At 39.5% G+C, this 20,250-nt stretch overlaps 1 protein-coding gene across 4 annotated transcripts in view; it reads left to right on the top strand.

The window, feature by feature from the left end:
- CDH8 (cadherin 8) overlaps positions 1-20,250 on the top strand; it is a 214,493-nt gene that overhangs the window by 106,578 nt on the left and 87,665 nt on the right. For all 4 annotated transcript variants that reach the window (XM_081963431.1, XM_081963430.1, XM_081963428.1 and 1 more), the window contains one exon: positions 2,350-2,469. In XM_081963431.1, coding sequence (XP_081819557.1) covers positions 2,350-2,469 — 120 coding nt within the window. The remainder of the gene's footprint in view (positions 1-2,349; positions 2,470-20,250) is intronic.

Genomic DNA, 20,250 nt, shown 5'->3' with positions numbered 1-20,250 from the left:
TTTTTTGGATTTTATCTATATTATATGGCTCGATGAACTGATGCAAAAGGATTTCTAATTTTAATTCCCAAACTGTTCAATGTGCTCTGCGGAGCTGGAAATGGTGATTACAGTCTGCTTTTAAAATTTTGATGCATTTTTTTTTCAGATTAGCCCTTTGAATGCGGAAGGGAGTGTGGCTTTAAAATATTGTATTTATATTGTTGAATTAACATTTTAGGATACAGATACTCAGTGTTGTATGTGCAGTGGATTGAAAAACAAAACAAAAACAAAAACCAAAGGATGGCACATAAATATTAGGGCTGCAGAAAGCCTCAAAGGGACACTTCACTTTGATTAAAGCAGATTTCTGAGCTCTTTTGAAAAGTGTCACAACACACAGCTTCTAATTGGCAGAGCAAAGTGAATGCTGTGCTTTGCTTTGCCTGTCAAATCTGGTTTCTGGACTCACATATCACATGTGCGGAAACCACTTTTTGCAAAGGGAAGCTCCTTGATCAGGGGTATCAAACTCAAGGCCCGTGGGCCACTTCCGGCCTGCAGGGTGCTTAAATCTGGCCTGCAGGACTGGCCTGGGAGTAAGACGGGACAGGCCTGCGGTGCCTCTGGCAGCTAAAACAGGATGCATGCAGCCCCTCGCGCCTCGTTTTCACCCTCCATGTCCTCCTGCGGCATTCTGCCGGCCAAAACTGGGCTGAAAAATGGGCCCAAAATGGACTGAAAAATGGGCCCAAAATGGACTGAAAAATTACACCCAAAACAGGTCAAAACAGATCACAAATGGGCCCAAAACAGGCTGAAAATGGGCTGAAAAACAGCCGAAAACTGGGCCAAAAATGGGTCAAAACTGCCCAAATATTCGGGTAAAAATGGAGACACCTGGCCTGTTTCTGGCTGGCAGAGGGCTGCAGGAGGCATCCGTTCTGCTCCCCCCACCCCTCGCCCGCTCCTTCCACCACCACCAGCCACCACCCCACGGAGGAGAACTACAATGCTGATCCAGCCCTCAAAGAAATCCAGTTTGACACCCCTGCCCTGTATCAAGGCAGTTCACCCCTGTCTTGACAATTCTAATGGAAGCATCACGCAAGTGTGTGTTATTGCTCAGTGCAAAAGATCTCCTTGAGATAAAACAATGCTATTGTGTGCAGCCTAATAAATCTAATTAAATCAATGAATGCTTGCATCAGTGCAGAAGGATGAACCTCTTACTACTGAATCTACCACCACTAAAACAAGATTAATGCAATATTTACTATGTACAGGACTGTACGGGTATGATATGAAAAATAGATATTTATCTTCCAGGTAAATGGTCATCCTACTTTCTTATTCTGTTAGTATGATTACTGGAAGAATTATATTCATATTTGAGCTTCTAAAGGCTTGGGAGGTACCTGTGTGGGTTTATCTGTTTCTACTTTCATGAGCTGATTAGTTTCTTTCTTTATTTTGCCCAACATGAGTTAAATCTATTTTCAAAGACAACATGAAAGAAAACCACAAACTAGATTCTCCTTTACTAATTTGGGAGTTCTTTACAACTCTTCCTTTGACAGAAACAATGACTTCAAAACATTTCCCGTAGCTGACTTAAATATTTTTTTTCTAATTTGGATTCCCCCTTCCTCTCTCCTTTCTTGAAGCATACTTCCAGATTAGAAACATTCTTACCAGTGGCGGGATTCAAAAAAAAAATTACAGGTTCTGTGGGCGTGGCTTTTTGGGTGTGTCATGGCTTGGTGGGCGTGGCTTGGTTGGCATGGCAGGGGAAGGATACTGTAAAATCTCCATTCCCTCCCCACTCCAGAGGAAGGTTACTGCAAAATCCCCATTTCCTCCCGATCAGCTGGGACTCGGGAGTCAGAGAATAGATGGGGGTGGGGCCAGGCAGAGGTGGTATTTACTGGTTCTCCAAACTAATCAAAATTTCCCCTACCGGTTCTCCAGAACTGGACAGAACCTGCTGAATACCCACCTATGATTCCTACATAACTTTACAGACTGTGCATGTTTGAGATATTCAAATCTGGAGAGTTTGTAGACCATCCCCAAGCCTTTCTCATGCTTTCCTAGTTTTCTTGGCTCGTTTGAAAGTACATCTCAGATCTTTGTCTTGCTGAAAGATTCCACTGTTTTCTTCATTTGTAATGAGAGGCTTGTTGTCTCTAAACACGGATGGTTTCATTCTGTTCAATGATTTCTATTTCGCTTCCTTGATTCCAGGTAGTCCTCAACTTACAACTCCCTTTTGTTTAGTGACCATTCAAAGTTATAAAGTCACTGATATTTGGCAGGCACATATTTCAGAGCCAAAATCCAATATTGTTTCTTTTCTGTCCTTAGGTACTTACGTTACTAAAGTGACAGCTACCGATGCAGATGACCCTGTTTACGGAAATAGTGCGAAGCTGGTCTACAGTATTTTGGAAGGACAACCTTATTTTTCCGTTGAGCCACACACAGGTAAGTGATTTGGAATGTCAGCTAACTTTCCAATGTAACACGAGGGGGGAAAAAATGCTACCCCGATGCTGTTTTGTGCCCTGCATTTAAACAGAATGTGTAGGTGGATGGCTGCTGACATTAGTCAATTTGTAGAGCATAAATAGGTGAGTCATTTCTCACTCTTCCACCCAAAGGACTGGCAAAGTAGAGACATTAAAATGAAAGAAGGACATTTATAAATTTTGTTGAGGCAACTAAGGTGGTAAGTGGAAAACAAGCAAACAGCTCATTGTATTTAACTAGTCTGCTTTATGAAGAGCAGGAAATCATTTTGGTCTGGTTTGTGAACACATTTTTTTTTTTTACAGTCATAAAACCTCCGTTGTACTTTTATGGAGGCAAAAAAGTTGTGTACGCAGAGTATTATTTTATTGAAATTTACGGCATTCTTATGTTACTGCTTGTGATTACAAAAATAATCCAATTTACTAACTTACACATAGATTTAGACAAGAAAAGGATACTGAGAAGATATATGTGTTTTGCACCTAAGAGACCCATGTTTTTAATCTCTGACATCTCCAGTTTGGAATGATAAATTTATCTTTTTTTTTTTTTTTTTAGTAATTGGTTTCATTTATAGCCTAGTAAAGATCTTAAGGCACGGTTCAAGATTTTCCCCACTTATGGACTTTCTGTTGTAATTCAGTTTTAAAGTCTGGCTTAAGTTTGTGGCTGAGCATCTGAATATGCCCAGTTTTACTCCAATATTTTAATCAATATTCTTATTCTAAATCTGTCTTCTCAAGGAGGGTCATGAAATATGTTTTCCTCCTAGCTTTGGAGAATCCGTCAGAGTAGACTCTAAAACAGTGAAGGCTAACCTTTTACATCCCCGTGTACTGACCTTCGTGGTAGAAACGGCATGTGAAACCATCCTGCCTGGAATGCGCGGCCTTGCTGCCCTTCACGGGAGTGCCCAAACCCGGAAGAGCAGCGTTCCATTGTGCATGCACATGCCGGCACCCAAACTTCCAGTTTCTGGCGCGTGTGCATGCCTGACGAACAACTGACCCTCATGCATGCGTGTGCCAGAAACCCAGAGGTTTGGGTGCCAGTCCACGCATATGCGATGGAATGCTGCTCTTCTTGGTTTTGGTGTTCCCATGCATGTGAAGGCCAGCTGGCCAGCACGCATATGGGCGCAGGAACGCAGAAGGGGAGCTAGCGAGGCTGTGCATCCCACATGGGATGGCCCCACGTGCCTCTTCCAGCACGCGTTCCATACGTTCGCTAACATGGCTCTAGACTCTTTGGGATAAGGACTCCTTGTGTATTTCTCTCACATTCGTATTTACTATTTGGTAACAATTGCGGAGATCCATGGGAGTTCCCTCAAGACTCTGGGAAGGAGTGTGTAGCCTTCAGGGCTTAGGTTATACATTAGGCTTGAATGAACCACAATAACATGGTTCAAAGCAGGTTCATGTGCCATTTTTAGCAAACAAGGTCTTGAAAAAAGTTAAAGACCTCGCCTGAAGGCTATAAAATCAAAGGGAGAAGAAGAACTAACAGGAAGCAGGAGGGAAGGGAGGAGATTCCATAGTACCGAATGAGGGGAAAATGCAGCTTCACATGTTTAGATTCTAGATTTGGCTGAGAAGGACAATAGATAAGGGATGAGTGAAATATATGCTTGATTTTTTAAGATAAAAGTGCCCTATCTTTGCATAGTTTATCCTTAAAGCAGAACAAGAAAACCTGAAGATTACCATTTTCATCATGTGAGAGCATGCAAGTAACATTGCAATCTGTCCTTAAAGTTCAGGGAATTAAGTCAGAATCATTTTGTTTTCTATCTCTGGATTTTAAGGTTTCAATTGAGGAAGAGGAGGTTTTAAATACACAGGAGGAGTTAAATGTGCAAATATTGTTTGGATTCAAATTGTTCTTCGGTGTGCTGTACAATGTTATGTCTTCTGCTCTTCTTTTGAATGGATCAGGCATTATGATTTATTTTATGGCTTCTTGCGTGTGTGTGTGTTTGTGTGTGTGTGTGTGTTGCTAAAGTTCATTTATTTCTTCGTATTTTATACTTAGGCCTTCCTTCCTTCCTTCCTTCCTTCCTTCCTTCCTTCCTTCTTTCCTTCCTTCCTTCCTTCCTTCCTTCCTTCCTTCCTTCCATATAAATGCCCTCATTAAATTTCAGATGAATTCACAGATACTTAAAACTGCAAGAAATAAGAGGGACTTTTTTCCTCCCCGATGAATAAAATTGTTGAATTGGAAGCTGTGACTACTCAAAACATAATACATACAATGTATGTCAATCTTGTTTGGAAGACAATTTTTGACATAAAATTCAGTCTCCTGCTGGTATTAGAGAATTTATTTATTTATTTACTTATTTACTTACTTACTTATTGAGTAATTTATTTACATAAATGATTTACTCTCTGAAAACAATTACTGTGGGAGTAAGACACCCCTAATACCCCTCGGGGTGTGTGTTCTGTTACGATACAGCCTGTTGTGCCTTCAAATGGCTTCTACTGTACTGCTGTAAAATGGCTTCTACCGTACATCACAGCGGAGTTGCCGTGGTAACGGCTTCACAGTACTCCACAAGGGGGCTCCCTCTGTTAAGTGGGGAAATCCAACATTAGAAATTATGTTTTGTCCAGACATTTCCCCCCTATAAATAAATAAATACCCAGGGAATGCCGGGTTATCAGCTAGTTGTGTGTACATACATACATACATACATACTTCTCAGCAATAAGCATGAGAATAAATGATATGCACCCTGAGTGTTTTTATTTACATGCATTTAAATGCATTTGCTGGAGAGCCAGAAGTAACTGATCAAAGAGGGGTAAAGTTTCCAGCAGTTTGTGGCACTCTGAATGTTAAACTTTTCAGAGACTTCCATGCATAAAACATACAAATGATACCGAGTTCTCACTGCCTCTCTGAGAAAGTAGTGTTGCAGATTTTATAATATGCATGTTCACCAGAGGTGAAATAAATACAGAGAATATTCGGCAATGGTGGGCACACTACAGATCTGAGTGACAAAGTAGTTGTTTGCAAAGAGAAAGTCTCCTTAAGGTTTTTGCAGGAAAAAACCAAAAACATATTCAGTGAAAGAGAATTTGCTATTATTATTTTCATTTTCCAGAGAGAAGTATTTGAAAGAAAAGCACATGAGAGGAGTGCGTATTCTTACACTTAACTAGTGGCTGAGATGAATATGTATCCTCCTTTCTTTTACTATAGAAAAACTTCTCTGGTGAACTCTATCCTAACTGACTGTACTTAAATCACAAAGAAAGATACGCTGAGGAAAAAAATTCTTGTTCCTTCCTGAGAAGTGCAGATAGGGGGCAGATTTACCACATTAGTGCCTTCAATTCCAAGATCACGCAGCTGAATTTGAGCCAAGACGATTCTGGAAGTCACAGTCTCCCAGTTTCTAGTCAGGTGCTTTAATCTCGATACCATACCTATAAACATCTTCTCGCATATGTATAAACATTCCCTGGCACATATGTGCTAGTCATTCCCAACTCTAGGGGGCGGTGCTCTTCTCCCTCAAAGAGCCAGCACTGTCCAAAGACGTCTCCATGGTCATGTGGCTGGCATGACTAAGTGGCAAAGGTGCACGGAACACTGTTACCTTCCCACCAAAGATGGTTCCTATTTTTCTACTTGCATTTTTACATGCTTTCAAACTGCTAAGTTGGCAGATGCTAGAACAAGTAATGGGAGCTCACTCCATTATCCAGTCCTAGGGATTCCAACCGCCCAACTGCCGACCTTTCTGATCAACAAGCTCAGCGTCTTAGCCACTGAGCCACCACGTCCCTGAATGTATAAACATACACATACTAGAAACACGTCCCTGAATGTATAAACATACACATACTAGAAAGTCATGACCTGTTGGATCATTGTGTTCTCTTTCTGTGGCCTTCATTGTCATTCTGGAGACATGTAGCTGTTTCGTCCTTAATTTCTTATATCTTTTTTGCTATTCGTTCTTTTTCTGTGACCCCAGAGATATGCATTTATCTTATCCTTTGTCTCTTTTTCTCTTCTTCTGTGTCTCTGTCCAGAGATATATGTCTCTCTCCTCTTCTCTTTGTCCATCCCTCCTATTCTTTTTTTTTCCTGATTATTTGATCCTAGAGTTGTACAATCCTGACCTAATTTGATGATTGTTGTCTCTTCCTTCCTGCTATTTCCCAAACATTTCCTGAAAATGTTTGGAGCAATATACCCCAATTTATTTTTTTTTAAAAAAGATTATTATGTGGCCATTTATGGAAGAAAATATCAAACTGATATGGAAACAGCTGTGAGGAGGCTGTTTTCCTCCCTTCCTACTCTATAAGGTGCAGTGGTAGAAGGTCACCAGCTGTTTTCATTCAGTTGTTGTTTCCTGAGAAGTCTCAGGTAATATAATCTCTGCTGGGCCCTTTTGACTGATGCTGCAATGTGAGTTGCCTCTTTTATGATAACACCCACAAATGTAAAACTGGCCACTTGCTCCACTCAATCTGCATTGATAAGCAAGGGCTGGATGTCTTATCTACTCCTTCTATAGTCCACTATAAACTCCTTGGTCTCATTGGTGTTAAGGACCAAGTTATTGTCTCCACGCCATGAAAGCAACCTGTCCACCTTATCTTGATAGGCAAACTCCCATCACTGTTGGTAACTAAGGAACAATGGAATAAATGTACTTAGAAATATTTTATTCATTATCATATGTGGATACAGTCATCAATAAGGTGTCTCACACCAGACTCTCATTACTTTGATATCTATCTAAGCCATAGTGATGGAATGTAACATGAGGTCTTCTTCAAAACTGGGAGTCCTCCAAATTGAAACCCGAAAACATGACAACAATTTACAGCATCATATTTCTCTTGTTTAAAAACCAACCAACCGACAAAAAATAGCCTAGAAATTGGCCTATTACGAATATGATTTAAATGTTAAGAATTTACTCATGTTGCATAAATCATCCCAACATCCTAAAAAAATATAAGCTGATTAAAAAAAAATGAATTGTATGCATCTCCTGGTCAGGTTGTCTATCTTTCTCAGGCAAAGTTCTTTAGAGTTTCATGCCAAGTGCAGCTACTTTCACCATGCGCTAAATGTAAGCTTTTTAACTGGATATGTCAGGCACTGAATTTGGGGTTTTCTGCATGCTTAGCTGAAGCATCAGGGCTCAACCAGGAGCTATCCCTTTCATTCTCAAATGAACAGCGTAAAATGAAAGTTTACCTGTGGCTCAAGTTGTTTGCACTGTAGAAGGATAGCTTTCCCCCCAAAATGAAAGCTTTCCATTTCATTTCCTAAAGAGATTTGCCAATGAATATTAGTTCAGATCCAGAACTAATAATTCCTTAATCTCCTTGTAGCACATGGTTCTAATGGTTATAATACCAGCTTTATCCACAAGCTTCTTAAGACCCATTGATGGGCTAGATCCTGAAAGTGCCATTAGTTACTGGATTAAAAACTGTGACTTCCTCAAATGTTGTCTGCCACTTAATTAGCTGTGGAGTTAATCCATGTTGGGTGGTTTTGTATTTAATGTTTCTGGTGCCTTTCAAAGCATTTGTCTCTCTTGTTTCTCTATTTGTAACATTTTACACAGTTTGGGGTATGCGTTGAACAGGAGTTCTTGTTCTTATTTCCTATGCTAAGAGTAGAAAATATATATGAAAGCTAAGTTTACCTGTGGCTCAACTTGTGTGCACTGTAGAAGGATAGATTAATAGATATCAATTGATATGGATATGGATTTATATAGCTTTGATTCAAATTCTCTCTGTGACTCCAGTCAAATCAAACTTGAATCATCAATTGGACAGTTGAATAAATTCATATGGAATCAGATTTTTGGTTTGGTTAATTTGTGTAACCCTGTGCATAACCCCACCAAACTGCCGATTTCATCTGAAGACATCTTCTTACATTCAGCACATTAAATTGGATTTGGTGAAGTTACTCAACATAACTGTAACTCCATAGCAACATTGTGAGAATGTCTACTGTCCTAGGTTGTTGTTGTTGTTTTTAAATAGGATGTTAGATGAATGGAACAACAATAGTTCCTTTTATGATTTTTATCAAAACTTTCTTATTAGTAAATTATGTAAACGATTATTAGATAACCTAAAGAGGCAGGTTGTTATCCTGATCAAAATCTGATCAATCAGAATTGCGATCAAAGCGATTGACACTATTGGCTTTTCATCTAATACAGCACAACTCTTATCAGGGAGATCTAAATTGGCTTGATGGTATCCATATGGCCCAGATTTTAATGTGTGTTATAGAAACTTGTAAGAAACTTATCTCAGGCAAACCCAGCTCATAATTTGGATGAATAATGTGAGTGTCATGATACCAAATCTGTTCACTCTTCAGGAAACAAGATGAGAACACTAATTGAAAACAGACTTTATGCTATCAATTGAACTAATTTGGATGTAAATGTCTTTATGGGCTCCTGAACCTCTATTGAAAACTGTTTCCCTCTTCCCACACATAACCTAGTAACGTCTTTGTACCAGCAGGGATGACCTGAGAGACTGAACTGGTTTCTGTTGTGTTACATTTTATTTAGGTTAACCCCCCCACACACAAATGTTTACAAGGTCATCTTTGTAATCTTCTTAACTTCCAGCAATGCCCTTAGTAACATCTGAGGAAATCCATTAAGTGCTGTGTGGTTGCACAGGTGGGCAATTGAGACTATATACCATGAGAGCAATCCAAACATAAAACTGGTGCATAATGAGGAAGTTGGTTTATTAAACAGAGTACTTTAGATTGTAGCTGTCCAATTTTCAGAAGTGGACATCTCCGGGTAAACCTGGAGTTAACCTATAAACCTTAAAAGACTTGCAGAAGATAACAGTGTTCAGCTGTAATTAGAACATGGATGCCCCTAACTTCTCTTTGATTCTGTGATAATCAACTGCATGTAAATTTTATTTATCGAACCAGCAAAGAGAACATATGAACAAGCAAAGGGGAAAAACATATTCTGTATTTGAGGTGCATTTTTATCAGTAAATGTGACCCAGAGTGAAAAGGGCAGAGAAATAGAGTAATGCATAGCTTTTCTCAGAAACGTGTGTCCTATGGACTTTGCTTAATTCAGCAGGGCCCAAACAAGGGATTCAAACAAACTGTACCTGATGAGAGACTTCTAACACAGTTGGAACTGGTAAAAAAGAGCTGAATTTTTTAATGCTTACTGGTTTTATGTATAGATGGATTGTGTTCAGAATATGAGATCTGACAAAGATAATTCCATATGTAATTCCAAATTCCATATCTCTTATCTCTATCTCTCTATCTCTCTATCTCTCTATGTGTCTGTCTGTCTGTCTGTCCGTCCATCCATCCATCCATCCATCCATCCATCCATCCATCCATCCATCCATCCATCCATCCATCCATCTATCTATCTATCTATCTATCTATCTATTTATTTATATATATCAGGGACGCGGTGGCTCAGTGGCTAAGACATTGAGCTTGTCAATCAGAAAGGTCAGCAGTTCAGCGGTTCCGATTCCTATCACCGCGTAATGGAGTGAGCTCCCGTTACTTGTCCCAGCTTCTGAGAACCTAGCAGTTCGAAAGCATGTAAAAATGCAAGTAGAAAAAAAATAGAAACCACCTTTGGTGGAAAGATAACAGTGTTATGTGCACCTTCGGTATTTAGTCATGCAGGCCACATCACCATGGAGACGTCTTCGGACAGAGCTGGCTCTTCTCCTTTGAAATGGAGATGAGCACCACCCCCTAGAGTCAGGAACGACTACCACATATGTGCGATGGTAACCTTTACCATATATATATATGTGTGTGTGTGTGTGTGTGTGTGTGTATTAATTAATTAATTAAATGTATACTTCTCTCTTCTTCTAAAGTCCATGTCCCTCATTTCAAATCACTGCACTTGATTTGGGCTTACAAGGAGGCTAAAATTATCAAAATAAGAAAATGAAAGCATTCTCATACAGTTATATTTCCTTATGAGGAAATGTTCGATTTTTGGTTTTCAAGGAACCAGATCTTCATTCAGATACCAGCTATTGGCTACCTAATTTAAAATTTGGCTCCATCTACGATTTATTGACCTTTTCTTCTAGCTCATCTACAGCCTCTCCTGCTGTTTGCTTCAAAAGTCTTGGACACATTTCAGATTCTCTCCCCACCTTCCTTTCTCCTACTGCAGTGTGTAATTTTATCACTCTGTTTTGGTGAAATATTGTAACGGTGTTGGAGTTCTTTCACTGGGGGAAAATAATTGAGTGTTAAAATGAGCGAGAGGGAGGGAGGGAGAGAGAAAGAGATGATGGAATCTGATGTGTGATGTTAGTTGGATAACAGTTGCGCAGGAGATAATTATGATAGTTACCAAATCGCTGCTCAAATATTTGAGAAGTGTTAATGAGGGTGTATGAGGAGACAGTTTGTAGCTGTGTACAAGGAAGTGTCAAAGGTACTGTCCTAGAATTAAATAAAGCAACCACTTGGGTCCTATTTAAAGATTTGATTTGTTTAAATCAGGACGAGGTGAAGGGGTTTCATGTCCCCGCAAAATAGATAGCTTCTTTTTAATTAGAGCCTCGACAACAAAATAATTAGGAAAACAAAAAACTGGGTGTGCATAAGGAAGGCTATAAGGTAAAGTTAAAGGTTCCCCTCACACATATGTGCCAGTTGTTCCTGACTCTAGGAGGCAGTGCTCATCCTGTTTCAAAGCCAAAGACCCAGCGCTGTCGGAAGATGTCTCCATGGTCATGCGGCTGGCATGTCTAAATGCTGAAGATGCACCTTCCCACCAAAGATGGTCCCTATTTTTCTACTAGCATTTTGTGAGCATTTAAACAGCCATCCACCTTTTGAATTAGACTGAATTGGAGGAATTTCAATGCTCCTGATGCTGCTAAACATGATGTCTGAGCAGCTTTACAGATTTTTGGGTCATTAGGAGTAGACCGAGACTTAGCTCACTATGTATCCTGGGGTTTTCTATTTCTTTACAATGGAGAAAAAAGTTGACAGAGAAAAAAAAAACGAGGAAAGAAACATGGTGAAAGAAGAAAAGCTAGATAGATTTTTATTCATTTATTTCTATCCCCCCCCTTATGATTTCTCACAAATAACTCAAGGTGCCGATTTTCCTCCCAGAACCAACCCTATGAGGTCAGTTGGGCTAAGAGTGAGTGACTGGCCCAAGGTCACCCAGACAACTTTTGTAGCTAAGGTGGAACTAGAACTCAGGATCTTCTGGTTTCTAGCCTGGTACCTTAATCTCTAGGCCATTTAATACAATAATACAATGGTAGAGTTGGAAGGGACCTTGGAGGTCTTCTAGTCCAACCCCCTGCCTAGACTACGGCTGTCAAACGTGCGGCCCTCAGGCCAGATGCGTCACACGCTGGCCACTCCCACACCTGGTTTAGCGAAGAGCAAAAAAGTCGCAATACGTCACGTGATGCCACCATGACGACTTTGACACCTCCGATGGAGACCATCATATTGTTGCCTTAATAATAGAAGTGAGAAATTGTTTCTTAAAGCCGAAAAAAAGTCATTTGTGCCTAACTAAAAGTGAAACAGGGAGTACTTAACTCACGAGGATTCTCTCCCGTATGTAACTGGATTCAGTCCAGCTGCACTTAGTTGCACTAAGACAAACAGCTTGCTTTCTTATTTGGCTCGAAGGAAGAGCTTAAAATGTTGAAGCACTCATCTAAAGGATGAGAGCATCAGTGTAGTGAAACTATTTTAAAAGGAAGGAAAAAAATAGGCCTTAGCTTTTCAGTCCAATAAATTTCAAAAATTAATATCACTATAGATTGTTTGTTTTAAACAATACTGCTTGCTCCATTGTTTCTGTATCCAAGGCAGATGGTTTTCTTTCAGGAAAAGTGGCTGCATACATTTCATTCAAAATGTAAGTCTTGGCTTCAGAAGCTGGGTGGTCTCCACCATTGTCTGAAAGTTTACAAAGAGGAGAACAATCTGAGAGACTATCTCATATTTTCAAAGCAGCCCACACAGAAATAAGGAAGCCAGCATTAGAGGTATTCTCAGTTATCTATAACAAGAAACCTGGAAAACTTTTCAGACATTTGCATGGTATTCTTTTAGGATAAAGAGATAATTTTGGGGTTTAGCTTTTGCACATTAATTATTTTGCATATCAGAGGTTCTAAACCTTATGGAAAACTTACATCAACAGGGCAGAATTTCTGTTGTGAAAGTTACCTATCCAGTACCAGAAATATAATGAATATAATAATGAGAACAAGAAGACATCAGGGTTGCTCTAACACGTTTAGTTGTTTGCTCTCATGTATTTGTAGTTTGGCAGGAAGGTAAACAATTGCGCAGAATCTATGGCAACTGCCAGTCCAGCTGACACAAAGAGCTCATCAAGAAGAATTGTATCTCCTTGCCTTGAAATAGAGAATCTTGTTGTCTCTGCAGCATGAAGCACCTTTTTGAGTTGAAGACAAAGGATTCTTCCTTCACTATAGGATTCACAAAGGATTCTTCCTTCACTATAAAGCACATTAATAAAGTTTGTTCCCAGCTATCCATTGTATCCCCATATTATGCTCTCTTTTTCATTGTTGATTAATCATTCAACTCTTTCCGAGTCTTCATGACCCAAAGAACATAATGTTGTCTTCATTTTGCAAGTTGGCAATTGCTTTTCCTGAGCTCTGCAAGCCTCCCTCCCTCCCTCTCTTCCCCAGCTCAGTAATAAAGATTGTGACTTTCTTGTGTCCTCATTGACTGTCTCTATGCACTTTGTCTTCTGTTGAACTTCCTTTCAATAGCTTTTGATTTCCTGCAAGCATCAGAATTCTCTCCAGCGACACTTGCCCTTGTGTTTTATGTCTAATATGTGTAAACTGTAGCTTCATTATTTATGCCTGCAGTGAACAGTTTGGTTTTGCTTCAACTAGTCTTGGGTTATTTGTTTTCCTTGTGGTCCAAAGTGTTCTCTACAATTTTTCTCCAGTGCCTCAAATCAAAGACAGGACTTTTTCTTTGTTCAGGCTTTCTGATGGTCCAGATTTACATTACATCTGGGAAAATCATGGTCTTGACAATACACGGCTTTGATATCAGTGTGATATATTTGCATTTCAATTGTTTGTCTAGATTTTCATAGTTTTTTCTTCCCAAGGTGCAGCCCTTTCATTTCAGGGCTATGGCCACCATCCCTGGGAATTTTTGAGTCTTGGAAAATAAATCATATTACTCTTTAAACTTCTTCCATTACAATATCTTTGTATTTTCTTTTTTAATGGGTAGAGCCCCCTTATCCCATTGTTATTGTTATTGCCATTATTATTTTGTGAATCTTAAAGGTTAAACTGAGCACACCATGAGAAATATGTCTGAGCACATTGGAGTTTATAGGTGCCAGGTTGTTAAAATGTTAAAACACAGTGGGCTAATTTTTTTTTTTAAAAAAAAAACCAATGGAAAACCCACTAAAATTCAAGAAGGCTAAAAATCTGGAGGGTGCAAATGGAATTCTTGGCGTTTCACATAGCATATGAAACAAGAGTTGGGCACCCTGCTCCAAGGTGCGTCTGTTATAGATAGCAGATAACAGATTAACAGAGTTGTAAGGGGCCTTGTTGGTCAACTAGTCCAATCCCCCCGCTCAAGCAGGAGACCCTACACCAGTGGCAGTCCAATCTCTTCTTGAAAGTCTCAAGTGATGAAGCTCCCACAACTTCCGAAGGCAACTTCTGTTCCATTGGTTGATTGTTCTCACTGTCAGAAAGTTCCTCCTTGTTTATAGATTGAATCTCTCCTTGGTCAGTTTCCATCCATCATGCCTTGTCTGGCCTTCAGGTGCTTTGGAAAATAGCTTGACACCCTCCGATCAGCGCCTCAAATATTGGAACACTGCTTTCATGTCTCCCCCTGGTCCTTTTCTTCACTAGACTAGTTCCTGTAACCGTTCTTCATATGTTTTAGTCTCCAGTCCCCTAATCATCCTGGTTGCTCTACTCTACTCTGCACTTTTTCTAGAGTCTAGTAGCATGCCCAAGCAAGTTAAAAAAAGAAGAAGAAACAATTCATCATGTTAAATGGGCAGATCACTTTTTGAAGGGAGCATTGTGCATGTCAGACCAGTATCTGATCTTCCTGTATGGCTTTTGTCCCAGCTGCCGCACATGGTTCAGATAAAAGTTAGATCTTGCCAGCCTTTGTCTTGCAAAACGATGGCTTGCAAAGATTGCAGCCTTGGAAATTCAAGGAAGTTGCTCTAGCAATGGACACGGAGTCTCAGGGATGAGGACTGCCAGGTTTCCAATACATTTACAGATTTCTGCAGCTTTAACAAATGTGATGTCACGATTAGCACATTGGAGAGGGGCAGAAATCACTATGATAGGAGTTTATAAAAGCAAGCTGATGGCATCGAAGTTTTAAGAGAGCAACATTTGATAGACTCTTAAAGCTGTTATTCCATCTTTGCAGATCCATTAAAAATCTCTGCTGTTTTTGCCAACCTGGGTATGCATCTTAGAAGGGTCTCTTCTACTGTTCATTGTCATTTTCTTTGTGTCTCCACTTATTAAGAGAGATGTGTTGTCTTGAGAAGTGGATGTCGGGAATAATAAAAGGCTGATTCTGATAGACGATTTGCTCATTGTTTTACTTAGTGGATGATGAAGAAGTATACCAGAAAAAAAAAGATTCTTCTTCTTCTTCCTCCTCTTATTCTTCTTCGTCCTCCCTCCTCCTCTTCCTCCTCCTCCTCCTCCTCTGCCTCTTTTATTTTTTATTTTTTTTGCTTTTATTCATATAACACCGAGTAGGAATTGTAATGGCACACAGGTTGGAGGTAGGAGCACTTGTCACTCTTTTTTTTAACCCTAAGAAAAGGATTTAGGAATGAAAAGCAAAAGTCAGAAGTCTGACACCCTGCTTTATTTATTTTTATTTTCAACTATGGAAAAGAACAATTCTATTAATATTTTCATCATCATCATCATCATCATCATCATCATATTATTATTATTATTATTATTATTATTATTATTATTATTATTATTATTATTATTATTATTATTATTATTATATACTTTATTCATTAAACATGAAACTCAGCCAACTGAACATTCAAAAATACATCATGAATACCATTGACTGGTGCTAATGGTTGATACAGGTTGCTGCCAGAGTCTTAGATATCAACCAAGTACCTTCTTAAAATATAAGATGTTCCGAGTAGCGCAGTTTTTTGCAGTTCTGCTGGTGTTATTGCAGGAAGCTGCAGTTTGTTGATGTATCTTATACAATTCTTGGACATGGTACCTGATGACAGTGGGTATTACATGTTTAATCCATAGCCGTGTAGCTTTAATGGCCAGGTCGCAATATTTCATTATTTTTTTCCCAGTTCTTTTTCTTCGATTCTGGCATCTCCTGGTACAGCAATATCAACAAACAGTACGCTTCAACCCTCGATAACCGTGATATCTGGCGTGTTGTGTTGTTGTTATTATTAGTATTATTATATTTAGTTGCATGAGTCTTTAGAACATAGAATGATAGGGCTAGAAGAGATCTTGGAGGTCTTCTAGTCCAACCTTCTGCTTAAGGCAGGAAATCTGATACCATTCCAGACAAATGGGTTGTCCTGTCTATTTCTGAAAACCTCCAGTGATGGAACACCCACAATTCTGGGAAGCAAGTTGCTCCATTGATTAATTGTTCTCACTTACAGGAAATGTCGCTGTACGCCTAAGGTTGATCTCAAGAAGACTTTCATCCCTAGTATTGTGTATTTCTGTGGAGGAAGAGTAATTTCTTGCATACAATGCAACCCTTTAAAAGTTGTACCATTCCCTCCTCTCTCCTTCTCCCTCTCCCTCCTCCCTCCCCCCTCTCTCTGCCTCCTCATCTCTCCCCCCCCCCCGTGTGTTTGTGTGTGTGTGTGTGTATGTGTTCAAAAATGATGCAAATCCTGATTAATTTGTGACAATCACACATTGACTTTAGGACCTCTCAAACTGAATGATGAGATCATTTCCTGTCCTTTTTTTTTTTTGTATCATAAGGAATTCCCAAACTTTTGTAACATGGTTTTTGAAAGATAAAATGTTTTGTGGTTTGCCTTCTTTTGCTTAGATTTTGAAATATGCTATAGGTTTGCATTGGGGGCGGGGGGAGAAGTGGAAAGAAAATGTTCATTCTCCTTGCAATGTGTTAGTATTTCTACTTACTCTGAAAACTACACGCACCTTGTTTGAGATTTGCCATTTGCTAAGCTGTTTTACCAACAAATGTTGCATAGATGTGGCACTCCTGAAGTGGGGTGTACTCTAGTTTCTAAAATGAAGAAATATGCATCTCAGGAGCAGACCAAACCCTTCACCACTTTGATAGGGAACTTTAATTAGTTGATGGGGATGTGGTGGCTCAGTGTCTAAAACCTGAGCTTGTCTATCAGGAAGGTCGGCAGTTCAGTGGTTCGAATCCCTAGCGCCATGTAATGGAGTGAGTTCCCGTTATTTGTCCCAGCTTCTGCCAACCTAGCAGTTCAAAAGCATGTAAAAATGCAAGCATAATAAAAATAGGAACCACCTTTGGTGGGAAGGTAACAGTGTTCCGTGCGTCTTTGGCATTTAGTCATGTCAGCAACATGACCATAGAGATGTCTTCGGACAGCACTGGCTCTTCAGCTTTGAAAAGGACATGAGCACCGCCCCCTAGAGCTGGGAACAACTAGCACATATGTGCAAGGGGAATCTTTACTCTTTTCCTTAATTAGTTGATTTTGCCAACCTCCCAGTTAGCCCTATCTCAATGTTTCTGTTTCTTCTTAGATTTTTTTTTGGGGGGGGAGGGAAACCACCCTATTTTGAAAGTCAGCTAACAACGTACAGTGTTCTGTTTCTTTTTTTCTCTTTCTCTTTTTGCTCCATTACCCTTTTTTTTGTAACTGGCAGTAAGTGATGTGAAGCATAATCCAGAATTTTCCACATAATTCCATTTGCCTCTGATGTTATCAGAGAGGTGGTTTGCAAATAACAGCTGAACTGAAAGCATTTTAAAACAGAACTGATTTTCCAAAATTCCAATTCTCATTCTTTTTTTAAAAAAACAAGCTGGGTTTCTCCCCTCTCCCTTTCCCTGTGGCCATCTTCTACATCTGCCACAGTACTGACAATTGTATTTTGCCCTTTTCTAAACAGATATTTGATGGTGAAATGGTTTCTCTATGACAGTTTTATGATAAAGAAAAATAGGTTTGACAAAGGGAAACTGTGTGCCAGCTGGGAAGCTGTTCCCTAATTATTAATTCACCTATTAGCATCTGCAGTGTAAACCATAGCTGACAATAGTTGATTGGTAAAAGGGAGGCTTTTTTTTAAAGCCAGTAACAAAGAAATACTCATTCCCTAATACAAGGTGGGAGTTGTGTTATATACTCAAGGGCATAGAATGTTTCATATGTCTTCCCTGATGTTAAAAACTATTCACGAAAGTAAGTTCATGAAACAACAGTTTTAAAAAGAGGAATTTCATGAAAAGAGGGTAAAAGAGGGTTGGTTGGCCTGTGTTTTGAAAGGAGCTAATTTTATTTCCCAGTTCCTCAGCTTCTCTGCAGAGGATGCACAATTGTTTATTAAATTCCCCTCTGCAATACATACGTTAACTACGCGCAATCTTCGACGTACGACCCCAATTGAGCCCAACGTTTCTGTTGCTAAGCGAGACATTTGTTAAGTGAGTGTTGCCTCATTTTACCACCTTGCTTCCCACAGTTGTTACGTGAATCGCTGCGGTGGTTGAGTTAGTAGTACGCTTGTTAAAGGAACCTGGCTTCCCGATTGACTTTTCTTGCCAGAAGGTCACAAAAGGGATCACATGACTGCAGGACCCTGCGACCGTCATAAATATGAGCAAGTTGCTAAGCACCTGAATTTTGTTCACACGACGGTGGGGGATGTCGCAATGGTCATACATGTGAAAAAACGGCTGTAAATCACTTTTGTCAGGTCTTTGTCACTTCAAACAGAGTGTTGTAAATCAAGGACTACTTTATACAACCATGTGGACAGAGAAGACACCCATTAAAAACACATACAGTATTGGGATGTTTTATGTGCAAGTTGATCTACTACAGAAAATTAGAGCAAAAAAAAAAAAAAAATAGAAGTGCATTCCTCGCGCTTGTGATGTTTTTGTTTTAATGGAGAGAGGTAATACAAGAGACCTCCAGCTAAACTACAACATAAAACTGATATGAAGCACATCTTAATTGAGTAGCATGTAACCCTACATTTCATGTCCAGGTCTCGCATTAAAACATTATTTATTTTTATCTTGATTGGGTAAATAAACCACAGGCAGTTTAATGGATCAGCGCAATAATTATGAGTTATTTGGTCAATTTGTAATTTGCTTTCTGTAGTGTTTCCGTGACTCTTCCTTTGCCTGGGGAGTGATTACAAGCTCAAGGGACATATAAAAACTAGGAATAAGCTAAAATACTCTAAATGAACCATGTGTATCCTATTAACATATTACTCGAAGGCACATTTGTAATCAGTATATCAAAAGTAAACCATCGCTTCAAACTAAGTTTTATTGCCTTATTATCATTTGTTCACTGACCCCATTTGCATAGCATTAGAAGGCAAAAAAATGAAAACATTGTGGCTTATCTAGACCATCCTCCTGTTTTTCATAGTTAACGAACAGATTGTAGGTAGTTCTTGATTTCCAACAGTTCATTTTGTGACTGTTTTGAAATTACAACAGGACTGGGAAAAAAAGCGACTTAAACCCGTTTTTCACAATTACAACTGTTGCTGCATCACCACGATCACGTGTTCAAAATTCAGATGACTGGCAACTGATTCGTATTTATGATGGTTGCAGGGTTCCGGGGCCATTTGATCACCTCTTGTGACCTTCTGACACACAAATCCAATGAGGAAGCCAGATTCAGTTGACCACTGTGTTATTGACTTAACAGCTGCAGTGATAACACTTAGCAACTGTGACGAGAAAGTTCATCAAATGGGATAAAGCTCACTTAACCACTGTCTCACTTAGCAGCAGAAATGTTGGACTCCATTGTGGTTGTAAGTTGAGGACTTCCTGCATATAGGGAGCAAAGAGATGAAAGCACGTCAATGCTCAAAGGGTTGTTACCCAAAGGTAGGGAAATTCTATATTCTACAGGTATTTTTTTTTTATAGTCCTGTCAATTGCAACATAAATATTATCAGAGTTGCGGCGGCACAGTGGTCAATAGTGCAGTACCGCAGGTAACTTCTGCTGATCACCGGCTGCCAGCAATTTGGCAGATCGAATCTCACCAGGCTCAAGGTTGACTCAGCCTTCCATCCTTCCGAGGTCGGTAAAATGAGGACTCAGTCAGCAATATGTTGACACTGTGAACTGCTTAGAGAGGGCTGTAAAAGCACTGGGAAGCGATACATAAGCCTAAGTGCGGTTGCTATCCCAGTGCAAAAGAAAAAGAAACGTAAGTTGTTGTGTGTACTTCTAAAAATGGTTTCACTCTCCGGTTGATTTAGTCTGCATTCCTTGTAGAGCTGTCCTTTCCCATTGTGAATATCTTGTTTTGCAGACCGTACTTTTGTCACTGGCATTTTATAACTGACTCGTCAATGCATTTGCTTTTTTTCTTCTTTCCAGGAAGGCAATTAGCACATTTTTAAGAATATGTAAATA

This window comes from Natrix helvetica, assembly GCF_964273705.1.
Source record: "Natrix helvetica genome assembly, chromosome: 10".
NCBI classification, from domain to species: domain Eukaryota; kingdom Metazoa; phylum Chordata; class Lepidosauria; order Squamata; family Natricidae; genus Natrix; species Natrix helvetica.
Note: the sequence above shows the minus strand (reverse complement) of the source record. Positions and strands in the feature narration are given on the sequence as shown.